The sequence below is a fragment of the Tachysurus fulvidraco genome, chromosome 17 (assembly GCF_022655615.1).
Source record: "Tachysurus fulvidraco isolate hzauxx_2018 chromosome 17, HZAU_PFXX_2.0, whole genome shotgun sequence".
Taxonomy (NCBI): Eukaryota; Metazoa; Chordata; class Actinopteri; order Siluriformes; family Bagridae; genus Tachysurus; species Tachysurus fulvidraco.
This window is the reverse complement of record NC_062534.1, coordinates 24,089,970-24,107,469: the sequence shown is the minus strand read 5'-3', so window position 1 is coordinate 24,107,469 and position 17,500 is coordinate 24,089,970. Positions and strand designations below refer to the sequence as shown.

General features: G+C 39.1%; 3 protein-coding genes across 4 annotated transcripts in view; 1 reads left to right on the top strand and 2 right to left on the bottom strand.

The window, feature by feature from the left end:
- Positions 1-2,578: 2,578 nt before the first annotated feature.
- On the bottom strand, positions 2,579-7,168 carry LOC113651494 (olfactomedin-like). The gene is made up of 5 exons (XM_027160260.2): positions 7,054-7,168; positions 6,152-6,310; positions 5,706-5,918; positions 5,145-5,277; positions 2,579-3,664 (listed from the first exon to the last, which is right to left on the bottom strand). Exons 1-5 carry the CDS (start codon positions 7,084-7,086, stop codon positions 2,853-2,855), a joined length of 1,350 nt encoding a protein of 449 aa, XP_027016061.1. The 5' UTR covers positions 7,087-7,168; the 3' UTR covers positions 2,579-2,852.
- Positions 2,579-17,500, bottom strand: part of LOC113651492 (olfactomedin-like) — a 19,002-nt gene continuing 4,080 nt past the window's right edge. Inside the window, exons 5-6 of one of the 2 annotated variants that reach the window (XM_047802505.1) lie at positions 15,790-16,658; positions 2,579-2,798 (exon numbers count right to left, since the gene is read on the bottom strand). In XM_047802505.1, coding sequence (XP_047658461.1) covers positions 15,844-16,658 — 815 coding nt within the window. In that variant the 3' untranslated portion in view covers positions 2,579-2,798; positions 15,790-15,843. Of the gene's footprint in view, positions 2,802-15,789; positions 16,659-17,500 lie in introns of both variants that reach the window. The other variant, XM_047802506.1, reaches the window with a different exon arrangement.
- On the top strand, positions 10,666-14,786 carry LOC113651493 (olfactomedin-4). The gene is made up of 5 exons (XM_027160259.2): positions 10,666-10,825; positions 10,973-11,095; positions 11,694-11,912; positions 13,211-13,364; positions 13,755-14,786. Exons 1-5 carry the CDS (start codon positions 10,766-10,768, stop codon positions 14,582-14,584), a joined length of 1,386 nt encoding a protein of 461 aa, XP_027016060.1. The 5' UTR covers positions 10,666-10,765; the 3' UTR covers positions 14,585-14,786.

The following is a 17,500-nucleotide window of genomic DNA, read 5'->3' as shown; positions in this document are numbered from 1 at the left end:
ACTGATGACTAATCACTAATCAGCATTATTACCAATGACCAATCACTGATCACTATTATTACTGATGACTAATCACTAATCACCATTATAACCAATGACCAATCACTGATTACTAGTATTACCAATGACCAATCACCGATCACACTATTTTCCCTCAGTCACTGATCACTTTTAAATGATAATTAGTTGCTTTTCCCTGAAAAATCTATCACACTAAAGTATCACAATAATACTGCTGCACAGCAAAGTTTCTTTTTTCTGTTTATTTAATCATGTTATGGATTGCTGTTTGTTTCAGAAATTAATGCTAATTTATACGTAATTAAAATGATTCATTTTAATAAGTGCATTTTTGTTGCAAACCTTTTCCACCCAAACCTTTAAATCTCCATGCTGTTCCTGTGAATATTACAAGTGGTTATGTTCTGCCCCCTGGTGTTGAGATGGGGTTGTGTGCACAATGTGAGCAAACTCATCCGTATCTCAGGGCTTTACATGTCTCTGAAACTAAAATCGATGTTTGTGTTATTGACATAAACCTGAAAAATAAAATTGGGGATATTCTTGCTTTAATTTCATAGTTTGTCATTTTCAGGAAAATTGTGCACATGTTTTAAAGTCTGCAGAGGGCGCCCTCTTGTGGTCTGAGGTAAAAAAAAAAAAAGAACAGACAGAATGTGAGCCTGAAATTGAAGTGGGTGGTTTTGACCTTTTTTCACTCTCATTCACTCACTCATTTTCTACCGCTTATCCGAACTTCTCGGGTCGCGGGGAGCCTGTGCCTATCTCAGGCGTCATCGGGCATCGAGGCAGGATACACCCTGGACGGAGTGCCAACCCATCACAGGGCACACACACACTCTCATTCACTCACACACTCACACACTACGGACAATTTTCCAGAGATGCCAATCAACCTACCATGTATGTCTTTGGACCGGGGGAGGAAACCGGAGTACCCGGAGGCACGGGGAGAACATGCTAACTCCACACACACAAGGCGGAGGCGGGTATCGAACCCCCAGCCACCATGCCCCCCTGGTTGGTCTGCGTTCTCCGCGATTCAACCACCGTCACTTTGGTTTTGTCAAGTTCAGATACAGGTTGTTGACTCTGCACCAGGCTGTTAGCTGTATGCTGACTTGTGGTTCTTGCTGATGAGACCCACCATGATAGTATCTTCGGTGAACTTGATGATATGGATAGAGCTTTGCATTGCTACACAGTCCTGAGTCAGAAGAGTAAACAGCAGTGGGCTGAGAACACAGCCTTTAGGGGCCCTAGTGCTCAGTGCAGTGGTTCTGAAGATGCAGTTCCCAATCATGTTTGTCTGAGGCATCCAAGGAAGTCCTGGATCCAGTTGGAGATGGAAGTGTTCATACCCAGCAGGATCATGTTCTCAGTCAGGTGCTGAGGGGTGATTGTATTGAATGCTAAACTGAAGTCTATGAGCAGCATTTGTACATAAGTGTACACAATAGGAAAACTTCAGGGGGTGCAGTTAAGGTGGCAACGGGGTCTTGATGTGCCTTATGACAAACCTCTTAAAACACCTCATTACAATGGGTATGAGTGCGAAAGGGCAATATTCATTGAACAGGACACTGTAGACTTCTTCAGCACAGGGACAATTATGGAGGACTTTTGCATACAGTTCCTTGCCAAACCACCAGAGGGGGCTGTCAGGGCTTTTATTATCCTCTGCTGTTATCATTGTCCTAATGTGGGTTGTGCCACGTTGTGTTCTCTTTCACCTTGATGTATTGTCCTGTATATACCTCTCTTTTCCCTGCTGTGCTCTAGCTGTATGTTTGGATGCTGTTGTGTTGAGGTTTTTATGTTATAGTTATATTCTGTTTCTGTTGTTTGTTTGATGTAAGGTTTCGGTCAATAAAGAGGTGCTTTTACCGGATCTGATCTGCTGTATGTAGGCGAGCGAGGCTTCCACGGAGATCCGGTTTCGATCACGGCTTCTGGTGGTGTCTCCTGAACCTTACATCAATCCGTATGGAGAATTCAGCGGTTCTTAAGGGATCTTGTTGACTTTTAAAAACTTGTATTTAAATCCCTTTCCCTGCATTTGAGTGTTGAGTGTGCAGCTTGGCAAAAGTATGACGTGTCAGAGCAGATTTGTATTTATTTGTTTACAAAGTAAGAAAAGTGAAGGTCAATGATTTGGCTCTCCTGAGGATGTTTTTTGGCTAAAGATTGTCAGTGAATTGGTTATTCGCCTCTTATTTTTGTTTCTGGTTGTATTGCACATTTTGTGTATTTGTAAATGAGTATATTTGGCTATGTACGGCTATGTTTCTCTGATCATGCAAGCTATCTATCCACATCAGATCTATCTATCTATAAATCCATCCATCCATCCATCCATCCATCCATCCATCCATGCAATGGAGCTCACGGTGCTTTCTATGCAAGTACTGTGTTTCTCTATTGTCTCTGAAGTGTACTTTGTTTTATTCCATATTAATACTCCATGATGTACACGATCGTGGTGGGTTTTCTACTTAAGAGCGCAGGATCGATCTGACCAGCAAAGACACAACCACAAGAATCACCTTCTTCTGTGTGCCGTTGAAACTAAAAAAATACTTTTATTTAGTTTCTTTGCCTTTATTTATTTTTGACAGCCAGGAATATCCTAACATTACAGCTGTTGTATATAGATTATAATTTTCATCAAGCTGTGAAAATTAGACAAAAAAAGTACTTTGTAAATGTAAAGTAGTTACAGTTAGCCATTGCAGTGCTTTTATATCATAGAATGAAGTTTCTATACTAAAAATCATGTGGTGTTCCTGAAGACCATACAGTGAATTTATTGCACGTTCTAATCAAACTTTTCAGAAGTAAGCTTGGTAGGCGAGCATGTAGCCACCATTGTACATGTAGAGCCTCATGTCTGTGGGGTTGTAGTGAAGGTTGGCGACGCCGGCTGCCACCTTCTCCATAGGGATGGAGAGCGTGTTGTCCTCCATCCCTGTGGTTGTGTCGAAGGCGTAGAACACTTCCTCTTTGTAAGTGTTTATGTAGCGAGTTGCATAAAGCACCCCACACACCATGAAGGCGTTGGTCACCGAGCGCTTGAACAAGCGAGTCTTCCACGTGTGTGTCACGTTAAAGTTTTCCGTGTCCACTCGACTCACGACCATGTTTCCGTGATCAGCTTCCGTGGCGTACATTACCCACAGGCCCTTGTCATCAGCTGAGAGGTTGATGTCCGTCCAGTCGAAGCAGCTGTAATAGCAGTAGGGGAATTTGTTATTGAATCCAGCACCGGGAAGCCCAAGACGTCTGACTTGCTTGGTTTTCACGTCATAAGCACAGAGTTCGGGCACGTTATAGCACTGATAATACACAACACCCTTGTGAAAGATGGTCCCTGGTCCCTGAATTGCATTAGCGTGAGTGTACGAGCCCACCAGTGTTTCATCTCTGTGGTTTCTTGCAGCCATGAAGTCTTCATAAGTCTGATAGAAGCGCACAGTGATGCCCAACCTGTTCCCATTAGCCAGAGGCTGGATCCAGTAAGTCTCTTCACCATCAGCATCGATATCATGACCCCATGCTCCAGCGATGTAGGCCGTACTGAACGGGTTCAACTTAGTCACCACTGGCGCACTGATATTTGTCATTATTCGCCGAGAACAAGAGCCTGTAAAGCAGAAAATATTAAAAAATTATGTAAGAACTTCTTGATGTGATGCTGGTGCAGAATCCTGACACTTCTACTGTTGTGGCTCTTCTCACTCTCTGGTCTTGCCCCATTCATCCTGATGTTCTACATCTACCTGCACTTTCTGCACTTACATCTCACATGCTGCTACTGTGACTGGTTTCTCTGTGAAAGCTATCATGACTATGCCTGGTGTTAAAAGTAGGGATGTACTGAGCCGATATTTTGGATCGGTATCGGCGCCGATCCAAGCATTTTCAGTGGATCGGGTATCGGTGGTGCGTGACCGATCCAAATCCGATACCCGTGGTCATGGGCGTCGGAACCATTATAAGTGGGTGGGACAGGACACGCCCACTTTTTAAGACCAATAATATCGGACCCACACACTTTTACCATCTCTATTCAGCACATATGGTTTTTTTTTATTAGTATTATTTTTATTATTTAGCGCCGCCAGTCGAATTCATTCTGCTTGAGGAATTCCCTAATAAATTAAACTCCATTCCGCGTTTTAAATACAGCATTGACCACGCTGCTGCTTCCTGAAATCCATGGGTGTCGGAACCATTATATGTGGGTGGGACAGGACACGCCCACTTTTTATTTACGTCCGACGCCCGTGGTGGTTGATTAATGAACAGCAAACATCATAAACTATTGCTTGAACTTATAAGAAAACTACACTTTTATATTAAATTACATTAATGTAAATAAATACAATACATTTTATAGGAAATATGTTGCACAAAGTTTAGCAGGCGCCCTTTAAATTTACCTCAGCACGTTAAACATGTCGCTCATTTGGGTGTGAGGTTTACTGTTTAATACATTTTGTATCGTGTTTCAAGAGTTCTAATTTAAGTTTCACTTTAAAATATTGCCTGATTTAATTTAATAATTACAGTATATATGGTTTAGATTGTTATACCACTAACTTTTAAAAGTTCTGTTTGCTACTGCATTAATACTTTTTAAGGTTTCTCGTGTTTTCATTGTTCATCCAGTAATAATGACATTTTTGTATTTCTTTGCCAGAAACAAATAAATCTTAATAACTAAGCGAGTCGTTTACATTCTTTAGCTTTAAAGGTAGAAAAGAACATAGATATCGAATATAGGTATAGAATCGGATCGGATCGGATCGGAAAAGAAAAAGTGGTATCGGTACATCCCTAGTTAAAATTGCTTTTAGAATAAAACTGATTTGAAGTGTATTTAAACAATAAGAATAAAATTCATGTCTATGGCACACAGATTAAAAACATTGTGCATTAAATTATAAGAATAGTTTATAAAAAATGACTAAATTAATCGGAAAATTAAACGTAACACAAATAATCAATATTAGAAATAAATCGGATTTTTAATTCACTAAAAGATAATGAATGCATAGATTCACTACCTATAAGCAACTTTTTATTTATTTATTTATTTATTTTTAAATGACTAAACTTACTCCTGAAGTCTTGTGGGATGGTCCTGCAGGTCTGGATGCGGTTACTGAGATAGCGCAGCTTCTCCTTCATTGTTTCTAGGTTAAAGATGTTTTTATTGTACATCTTATCCACATGTTCCTGAAACTTCTGCAACTGAGGTACAAATACATACAAAGATTTATTTATATGCGTCAACGTGGCACTGGAGAAATGCACTAGAGCCCAAAGTAACATTAGCAGATACTGTAAGTAAAGGCATGATACGAACGGATAAGTGAGACGAGCGTGCAAATTAGGTTCTTGCTGCTGAATATCAGGCTCAAAGGCTTTTAGACTCTTTTTCTCATTGATGCCATTTTAAATCAACCTTATTTATACGACTGAGCAGTTAAGGGTTAAGGATCAAGCTTGGGATTTGAACATCTGCAATTCTGAACAGTCGTGCAACATCTTAACCACTTGACAAGGTGAAGAATGAAATGATCATAGAAATCCATTTTTGTTTGTGTGTGTGTGTGTGTGTGTGTGTGTGTGTGTGTGTGTGTGTGTGTGTGTGTGTGTGTGTGTGTGTGTGTGTGTACCTCTGTGCGTATCTTCTGTGCTTCCTCTCCGTCTCTGTCGAGATCTTCAGTATTCATGGTGTCATGTAGCTGCTGGATCTCTTGGCTGAGCTGCTTCAGGTGTAACACGTTGTACAGGCCCTGTCTGTTCAGGTACTGGAACCTTTCCAGCCGCCGTGTCACATTATTCATTGTGGCATTAATCTGAGGAACCGTCTTCTCACTCGTCACCGTCTGTCAGTCACAATGAAGGTTTACTACAATTTATTCCAACACTGGAATAAATTCCATGTAATCTGTGTTTAAAACATGTTGGGTGTTTATGAGCGTGTGTGTGTGTGTGTGTGTGTGTGTGTGTGTGTGTGTGTGTGTGTGTGTGTGTGTGTGTGTTTGTGTGTGTGTGAGAGAGAGAGAGAGAGAGAGAGAGAGAGAGAGAGAGAGAGAGAGAGAGAGAGAGAGAGAGAGACCTGTGTTTGGAGTTTTCCCAGTGAGTCTTGGCAGTTTTTCACCAGTTCTTCCACAGCGTCGTATTTGGCGGCAGGAAAAGCCCAGACCGTGCTGTTGACCTCACACACACAGGCTCCATTTATCTCCTGACCTCGAACACTTTGAGTGTGACCACTCTCCTGATGCACACACATCATACACACAATACATCATATACAAACATAATCATACACACATTATAGACACACACATAAACAAACATGAATATACTGTACAGACACACATCATACACACACATCATATACACTCATCATACACACACACATCATACACACAAACATAATTATACACACTCACATATCATAAACACACACACACACACACACACACACCATACACACAAATATGATTATGTACACGCACATATCATAAAAACACACACATCATACACACACAAACAAACATGAATATACACACACACACACACATCATACACTCACATCATATTCGGAAAACAAGAACACACACACACACTACACTGCTCTGTAATGGTATGTTTTACAAGAAAAGCTGCTAAGCCTAGATGCCTTCAATAATAATGAAAATAAATATTATTACTAAAACATTATTATACAATAACATCAATAATAAATTATTGTTATTATTATCTTACTATTTTTTTTTGAACAATTACAGAAGAAATGAAGCATTGAAAATTGTATTTTATATATATATATATTTTATTATTATTATTATTATTATTATTATTATTATTATTATTATTATTATTATTATTATTATTATTATTATTATTATTAAGATGAACTCTTGTTTATAAGTTTGCTTAAAATGCTTGAGTCATCATTCATAAGTGCTTCATTTCTTCTGTAATTGTAGTTAAAAGCGACACTTCGGTACTTACGGCGGCGGCGAGAAGCAGAATGAGGAGGATCATGATCAGACTCTGTGTGAGTGTGATTGAGCTTCTCCATCAGCCTTTATAAGTATGATGCTCTCTGTCACACACACACACACACACACACACACACACACACACACACACACACACACACACACACACACACACACACACACAGAAATGGTGCAATTTTTTTTTTTTAAAAACTGATGTGAAAGTTTATATTCATTATTTTCAGATGAGGATGTAAAGATTTTCCCCAAAGGAAGTTGAGAATTAGGAAATTGCTGACAGAAAAAAAAACCCAATTCAAATTTTGCAAAGTTTGCAATTTTTGCATAGCATTTTTATACAATCATACAATTGCTAATGTTGCAAATAGACCCACAAATACAGAAAAAAAGCTTACATAAATTATCTCTGTGTTAAATCAGGAGCAACATCGCATTCAATTATTTAATAAGTTTTTTAAAAAAAGAAATAGCTCTATTATTTTACACTAAAGGTTAATATTTCATATTTGAATAATTGTAACAGTGACAAATTTAATAGTAAACTGTTTGTTCACATTAAATACTTTTAGAAAGAGCAAAAAATATATATATAAAAAATACCATTACTAATAAAAGACTAATACAATTGATATTAATATTATAATCGGTGATGCTCTGATAATTTTATTCAAAAATTTTATTAAAAAAATCTATATTAATAAATAAATAAATAAAATGATCAAATTTTCATAACAATCTTAAAAAATAAACATTTTCTATGCATTTAGCTTTTAAATCAATATACATCCAGTGTATGTGTCCACTTTATATTTATATACATTTACCTGTTGTTGTTGTTGTTGTTTTTCTTTACAGTATATTACAATATACAGTACATTATATTATATTGGTAATGAAATAAATGTATTTAAATCGCACATGGTGTCATTATAATAGATATTTTCTTTTCTTTTTTTTTGCCGGGGGGGGGGGGGGGGGGGTTATAGTATAATTTGCTAGTATTAATGAAAGTGGAAGACTTATTTCTTACTGAAACACTATATATAGATTCGTTTGATCCCCATCATGATACAGAAGACTGAAGAAACTGAGGAAATATGAATGAAGTGATGAACTGAGACCTTCTGTATTCATGGAGAATCTAATCTATGTGGATAAGAAATCCTGAACAGAAGAATCCCCTGTATGGTCTGCTTGCTCCTGTCCATCAGAAGAACTTCTTGTAACTTCTTTTTTTTCCTTTCTTGTCTTCTCATGATCACGATTTCATAGTCTAGACTATATAGTGACCCTGAACATTTAGCCTGTTTCATCGCCAGCCAATCCGAGGGACCGGGACGTCTCCATGGCTACAGGATGATATTTGACAGATGCCGATTATACATATATCCATCCAGTGTGGAGAAAAGAAAAGGGAGAATCAGAATTCGTGGAAAGCGTAAAATATTGACGATTTAAATACAGACAGTAGGAAGAAGAAGAAGGAAATGAGAGCAGTAATGAGCTTGATGGCATTTGCTTTACCATGAGGTGAACATGCTTAAATTGTAGGAATTGTAGGAGTGGAGTAACTACCATGCCACGTGCATCTGTTATCCTAATGTGACAACCTCATCCAATTCAATAAAGAAGCAAAGTGAAAAATGAAATAGAAGACAACACAGACAGAAAGCAAGAAAGGAGGAAGCTACGGAATATAAACTAGAGGAAACGTGGAAACTGTTGAATGAACTAAAGAAATTGAATATATCTGATTTAATTGTGAAGAAGAGATCCAGAAGGAAGCATGTTCAACAAATGGAGGAACAGACACTGTACTGTACCTAGACAGTTGGATAAAGACCCATCTTGCTGAAAGATTATAGAATTGCTATAAGTTTTCTTTACCTTTTAAATGAACTTACATAAATCTTCATTCATTCGTTCATTCATTCATTCATTTTCTACCGCTTATCCGAACTTCTTGGGTCACGGGGAGCCTCAGGCGTCATCGGGCATCGAGGCAGGATACACCCTGGACGGAGTGCCAACCCATCACAGGGCACACACACACTCTCATTCACACACTACGGACAATTTTCCCAGAGATGCCAATCAACCTACCATGCATGTCTTTGGACCGGGGGAGGAAACCGGAGTACCCGGAGGAAACCCCCGAGGCACGGGGAGAACATGCAAACTCCACACACACAAGGCGGAGGTGGGAATCGAACCCCCGACCCTGGAGGTGTGAGGCGAACGTGCTAACCACTAAGCCACCGTGTCCCCCGTAAATCTTTGTATGCTCAAAAAATGATATAATGTCCAGCAGCATGTTTAAATGTCAAGACGGTGAGAAACATTGAAATCCTGATCTGAAATCACAAGGTTTCGTAACCACAGCTAGCAACGGCAAAAATATCACACAGAAAACAAAAAACACACAGTCAGCAACGGCAAAAAATCCTGAGAAGCCTGACAGCATGTTGTTGAGAAACTTAATGATCCTGACAAGCCTGACAGGATGTTGTTGAGAAGCATAAGAAACATACTAATAAAAAAGTATAAAAAGAGTTTTAGAAACAGTTATTAGTGTGCATTCAACTAGAGGCAAGCTTAGCTTAATTATTACTAATAGCTGGTGCATCATAGAACAAACGCAAGCTTACACTTGGTTATTATCTTTGCATTTTAATTACTTTTACTTATTCTAATACTGTTTGATTATTTGAAAGAGATTTTATTTGTAATTTTTCTTTTTAATTTTACTTTACATGTATTACACAAGGGGGGCACGGTGGCTTAGTGGTTAGCACGTTTCCCTCACACGTCCAGGGTTGGGGGTTCGATTCCTGCCTCCGTCTTGTGTGTGTAGAGTTTGCATGTTCTCCCCGTGCCCCGGGGGTTTCCTCCGGGTACTCCAGTTTCCTCCCCCGGTCCAAAGACATGCATGGTAGGTTGATTGGCATCTCTGGAAAATTGTCCGTAGTGTGTGAGTGTGTGAGTGAATGAGAGTGTGTGTGTGCCCTGTGATGGGTTGGCACTCCGTCCAGAGTGTATCCTGCCTCGATGCCCGATGACGCCTGAGATAGGCACAGGCTCCCCGTGACCCGAGGTAGTTCGGATAAGCGGTAGAAAATGAATGAATGAATGAATGAATGAATGAATGAATGAATGAATGAATGTATTACACACATTTATCTGCATTGCATTGCTTTTAATATGAGGACCCTGAAAAGACAAGAAGGCCTAAGTCTGACTCCTTCATCTAAAGATGCTAACAATAGATTAGGTAGAAGAACTTGAAGAGGATCCTTTGTTAGAAGACCGAGAGACTTTGAAGGATACCTGCGTTCAAGGTCAGACGAACTCTGATAGTTGATCTTGTGTTTTCAAAACTAACCCGTGCAAACTAGGACACGTTTCTTAGTTGTGGAAGGGTTTCCTAGGCAATCCGAAAACAAGTGTCGCTAATCGGCACGTAATTCAGTATAAATTACTTCAAGTTACGCAAACACCAAAACTTGGGTTGTCCCACATCCTCCTGCACTATTTTACCCCTCTGGAAACATCAGCAGAACAACATTTTTGTAAATCTCACTTCCCCATTTTAGTCAGCAGAAGTCGAATGTCAAGAGGAGGTGATTTGTTATAAGACAGCCTCTGGACTTATATATATAGAAGCTCTAACGACTTTGTTCTGCTTGTCTTCTAAAACAAACATGAAGTCGTTTCGGTTGTCTGTACGAACGGCTGCGTTTTTCCTCACTCTTTTCTCTCAGGTAAGAAGAACTCTGTTTAAGATATTGTGTTTACATCTAAAGAGTCAGACATCAATAGTTCTTCAGCGGAATCCATAATACTCTCACATACTTGTGCCTCATGTATGTTTTTCTCGTGTGTATCGTTTAATTTGTTTCTGCTCTCAGAGTGTGAGCGGGAAGGATTGTGTGTGTGAACTGAAGAACTTGCAGCGTCCTTTTCCCATGGACAAGCTCAACAACATCCAAATCGCAGCTAAGGAATGCACGAAGACCATCACTCAAAACGAGGTGTGTGGTTTTAGAATCATTTTCAAGGTTAGGAAATGAAACTCTCAGGCGTTCTGTTAGATGAACGGGATGAAGCAGAGTTACTGTTAACACCCCAACGATGAATACTTTCCCATTACTTCCTGAAGTGTTTTCTTTCTCTTACTGTATAACTAATGTATAACTATAATATATATATTATATATAATGTATATAATGTGTAACTGGACAACGATGTAATTTTTTTTTATTCCTAATGAACGTTGCACTTTTTATTTTTCTCCCAATGAAACATCTGAAACAACTGATAATATCACTTTATTCATTGACAAGCCCCGCCCACTTATCCACCGCATTATTAATCTGTTGTTGCTTGTTGATGGTCCTCACTTTCTGTTAAGGAAAACAGAACATGTTTTAAGTACGGTGAAATAAAAAAAAAGCTATTGTTCATCAGTTACTATGTACACTTGATTATGATGATTCAAATCACCTTAATTAATAACACACTTTATATTATTGGTTATTTTTATAAAGTGCAGAGGAATAGATGGATTTATACCATGCTGTATCTCTCTCTCTCTCTCTCTCTCTCTCTCTCTCTCTCTCTCTCTCTCAGTTAACGGAGGCAGATGTACTGATGCTGGGAGTGCGGCGGCGGCTGGAGCAGCTGGAGGAGAGCGTGTCTGTGTTGGAGAACGAGGATGATGGTGATCTGTACGGAGCCGTGTCACTGCGTATCATCGAGCTTGAGCTTTCTGAGATCCAGGAGCTCCTAAATAAACTGCAGAACACCATCAAGTCCCACAAACAGCTCAATGAGAGCACAACAAAAAAGGTGACTAACTGCACTGCATCACACCAGACCACAGCACACCAGACCACACCAAACATCATCACCACATGCATCTTTATTGACCGGGCATCACCAAATTGCAGACCGCGGTCCGGATCCAGACCGAGTGACGGTTCTGCCCGGACCCGTTAAAATTCTAATATTATCATATTAAGCATCTCCTTATTATAATCTAATATTATAAGATTATATAAGCTTTTTGATATTAATAAAAAAGATAAATCTTTCGTTCATGCGCAGTTAATCTAGTCATTACGACCGGAGCGTCGTCAAAAGCGAAGCCAAAAAACAGATTGTTTCTGTTCCATACTCCAGAGCAGAAGGTGGCAGTAATGCACCTAATTACGCTGGCAGGACAATTAAGGTTCAAACTGCTGACAGGACAGTTACATGTCCATTTCTCTCAGTAGGAACAGAAGATGGAAAGGGAGTAAGGAGAGGTGGAAATCTATAAATTATATAGAAATGTATGTGCTTTATTGATTTTATTAACATGAGGTTACACTATTTTAAGTGACGATATAAGATTCGGACCTTTGCTGGGAGGAAATTTTAGTAACTGGACCTCTTTGAATTTTAATTGAATACCCCTGTTATAGAGTATACAGTTAGCAGGATGTTATGCTGGTGTAGCTACAGTAGTTTTTTTATGATTATAAAGTTAATGACTCATCACTGCATTTTGCTCCTGATTATATCAGTAAGCGTATACTTTTAATCACACAAAGTGATGATGAGTTGAGATTTGTTCAAGTGCTAAAGCTTTCCAGACCATCGAGTTGAAAGTATTCATATCTTGCTGCTCACTGATGGCCTCTAGTGGTCAAAAGGCTAACTGCTACGTTTGGTAAGTAAACTAAGTTAAATAAATTTCACATCATAGTCTGGGGGGGAAGTAAAATAACATCCAACATGTAAACAGAGATGTATGTTAATCACTGATTAATTTAGCATCTCATTCAGAAATTTATATTATTTTTAGAGTAAATGTCTATCGTTGGAAATATCAGGAAGCAGAAAGCTCTGAGACTAGTGACTGGATCTTACTTTAAAATGTATTTTAAAATGCTGCACTCATCTTATCTGCATTTTTATGGGGTCATTTTGATCCAAACAATGTGTTGTGTATGTAATTGTTTAAGCAGTGGACAGTGATGTGCTTGTGTCTGAGTAATTACAGTAAGTGAATGATCGTTATTATAGATCATGTTTTTGTGTGTGTGTGTGTGTGTGTGTGTGTGTGTGTGTGTGTGTGTGTGTGTGTGTGTGTGTAATTATAGATGCAAAAGGTGGCAGAGACCATGCAGGAGCTGGAGTCCTTCGATCTTTCACAGGTGATTAACAGACAGCGAGAAAATCAGCGCATGAAGAGAGACTTGGCTGAATGTCAGCATGAGCTTCATGCCACCATGCAACCTCCCACTGCTCACCCTAGTACGTACACTTCAGCATTTAATCTTACTGTAAATTCATATAGATACACAAGCAAAAGCGAACCATTGAGATAGTCAATGCGTGTCCATAGTATATGAATCCTGACTGACTTTTATTTTAAAAAAATAAATAAAATAAAAGTCATTGTAGAGATGTATTGTTTCAGCTGTTGATATATTGAACATCCAAAAATATAAAAGCAAATACAACTAATATAAGAATACATTTATCTCCTGCCTGCTTTCCATGCTTTCCTCTATATCATAATGTTGTAATGTATTCGGTGCATCGGGTTTTTCATAGTGAGTTTATATAAATAAATAATAAGTCTAAAGTTCCATTCATAAGGCATTTGTTCATCAAATTTGTTCTCTGTGTGTTTGAGTGTAGGACACTGTCCACAAGGCCAACTGGTGAAAGTGAACGGGCCTAGAACTTACTCCCTCACCCAGTATGGGACCTCGTACTATTATGGCGCTTGGGGAAAAGACCCGAAACCTGCTCCAGGAAAGGAGGCCATGTACTGGCTGGTGGCTCTGACCAGCAGCAACGCTTTTGCCAACTACGTGCGGCATTACAGCAGTTTAAGCACTATACTGGTAGGTGTGGGTCCTATGGACAGTGTTATTTCTTCTTCAAACCCCACCACAAACACCATCATCGGCCCTAACGTGGTGCAGTACGGAGATGCGCTATACTACGGCTGCTATAATACACCTTCCGTGTGTCGCTTTAACATCTCCTCCAAGTCCGTCACCAACACACCGCTTCCACAAAATTCCGGCTTCAACAACAAGTTTCCTTTCGGACACTTGGACGCCACTTACATCTACACAGACTTGGATTTCTCCACCGATGAATCTGGTGTCTGGGTCGTCTACACAGCACCGGAGAATTTTGGCAACGTGATCCTTAGCGAGGTGATAGAAGGAAGTCCACCGTCTTTGGGCCGGACGTGGCGGACATCGCTGCATAAACGTACCGCCACTAACACGTTCATGGCATGTGGAGTTCTTTACGCCACACGCTTCCTGGACAAACAGACGGAGGAAATCTTCTACTCATTCGACACAGAGACAAAGGAGGAGCGTTATGACCTGAAGATCCACCTGAAGAAAATGCAGACCAACATCCAATCGCTGCATTACAACCCACGAGAGCGAACGCTGTACGCCTACAGCGACGCATACATCGTCTCGTATGATGCTGTCTTTCAGTAAATACATCGTCTTCTCATAGTCATGTAACAGTGACGCAGATTCTTTTTCTGCTGATGCTGCTTGTTTATACCATTAGAAAATGTTGTCGATTTTATATATGTTATGTTAGAATTTTTTTAATGGTTCTTTTTCTTTTTCTTTTCTTTTTTTTTTTATCTCTAATGCCTCTTAACCAATAAAGCATGACTTTTTTGTTAATGTCTTTGCCGTGTGGTCTAAAATCCTTTTATTTAATTATTTTAAATAAGAACATTAATGGAACATTTCCAGCTATAAAAAATAGATTAGTGGGTAACCAACATTATAACTTTACAGTGAGCAGAAAGAATTATTTAAACACGTCGTTTATGCAATTTGATATGATTCCGGTTCATTCGAATTTACACACAAAATGTCTTTTCACATTGTGCCTATACAAGCAAGTCAATTTGTTATTATTATTTTAGCTTTCTGCCATAATATATTGGAATTTACATAACAAATTCTTAATTGTTTAAGTTTAATTTTAAAGTATTTACATATAAATAAACAGTGTGAAGATTACAGTACGTTTATTTGAAGTATTTCTTATCTTTTCGATATTTCTTAGATGAAAAAAAAAACGCTAGCCTAGTAACGTAATTTACATTAGATTTAAATAAGAGTCGGGGTCAATAATCACTAAGCTAAGGTCACACTGTTGCACACGATATAACTGAAAGGTTATACAGAGTTAATAAGAAGGTAATTTACTACTTTAACCAACGCCATCTCAGTATTGTGATAAGGTCTAAATCCTGACATGAAGAACCATGAATGAATGTGATGAGTAAAAAATTGTATTTGCAATAAAGACTTTAAACAGACACAGTTTCATTATGGTAGAACCCAAGCACATGAACGAGATGTGGCGGATTACTGGCTAAGCGGTTGGTCCACCAAACAGAAGGTTGTGAGTTAATAAAAACCAAGTGAATTACCAAAACTGTAAATAGCTAGTTTTTATTATCATTTAGTCATGAAAAAAATAAGATTTTTTTTAATGAAGAATTATTTTTAAAGCCTACATAAGGTGTATATAATACAGCAGGATTTGCGATATGCTACGTTTAGATTTGCAAACGAAATGCTTTTCTACAATCAGACAGATTTGTTTAACTACAAAAACAGATTTATATCATAGAATAAAGTTTCAGTTTCAGATTCGATACTATACTAAAAATCATGTGGTGTTCCTGAAGACCATACAGTGAATTTATTGCACGTTCTAATCAAACTTTTCAGAAGTAAGCTTGGTAGGCGAGCATGTAGCCACCATTGTACATGTAGAGCCTCTTGTCTGTGGGGTTGTAGTGAAGGTTGGCGACGCCGGCTGCCACCTTCTCCATAGGGATGGAGAGCGTGTTGTCCTCCATCCCTGTGGTCGTGTCGAAGGCGTAGAACAATTCCTCTTTGTAAGTGTTTATGTAGCGAGTTGCATAAAGCACCCCACACACCATGAAGGCATTGGTCACCGAGCGCTTGAACAAGCGAGTCTTCCACGTGTGTGTCACGTTAAAGTTTTCCGTGTCCACTCGACTCACGACCATGTTTCCGTGATCGGCGTCAGTGGCGTACATTACCCACAGGCCCTTGTCATTAGCTGAGAGACTGATGTCCGTCCAGTCGAGGCAGCCGATATAGCAGTAGGGGAATTTGTTATTGAAACCAGCACCGGGAAGCCCAAGACGTCTGACTTGCTTGGTTTTCACGTCATAAGCACAGAGTTCGGGCACGTTATAGCACTGATAATACACAACACCCTTGTGAACGATGGTCCCTGGACCCTGAATTGCATTAGCGTGAGTGTACGAGCCCACCAGTGTTTCATCTCTGTGGTTTCTTGCAGCCATGAAGTCTTCATAAGTCTTATAGAAGCGCACAGTGATGCCCAACCTGTTCCCATTAGCCAGAGGCTGGATCCAGTAAGTCTCTTCACCATCAGCATCGATATCATGACCCCATGCTCCAGCGATGTAGGACTTACTGAACGGGTTCAACTTAAAGACCACTGGCTCACCGATATTAGTCATCGTGCCTTCAGAACAATTGCCTGCTAAGCAGAAAATAATAATTATATTAATTATACATATATATAATTACCTTTTTTATCTCATTTTATACATTTTATATATACATATATCTATATGTATACACACTGACAAAAAGTACCTGATATAACACGGACATACTACTACAGAGGTACATTTGGCTTTCTGGACCAGCTTCGTTCATCTTGATGTTCTACTTTTGTGGTTCATCTTCTGCTACTTTCGATGGTCCCATATAGATACTCTAACATCTAAACATGCCATCTCGCTCCTGCTTCTGTTCTGAATCTAACCTGGATACTGTGGACTGATGTCACCCAGAAGAAAACACATTCCCTTTTGAGTTGTTTCTTCATGTTCACGTTTTACAGTTTGGTTAATGTTTTTATCAGGAAACATCATTATGGTTCATTTATGCCTGTCTTAGTGTACGGGCTACTTTTTAACCCTAACCCTTAGACAGCATTTGAGACCGTAGCATCTCTCGTAATGGTGGACGTACACACTTTGGTTCCTGATGCCTCCAAAACCTCTCACTTTGTTTCTGGCCGAATGTTTGTTTATGATTTAATTTGTGCAGGAACTGGACTTGTGCAGGTCCACATTTTTCGAGTCATTGGTTAAATGGCTTAGATTTTCCTGTGTTAAAGGTACTGGCCTTTAAATACAACCACAGATGCACTCAGTTGGACTAAAATGAATCAAATCTTTTTCTAATTGATTGTTTTAAAATCTCTTTAGTTTCGCCAATCAAGAACACAGAAGATTCCTTAATCGACTTGCCAAAAGAAACCTTTGGTAAATTGACATAAACCTATAAAATTTACTTGTGGCTGTTTAGTACATT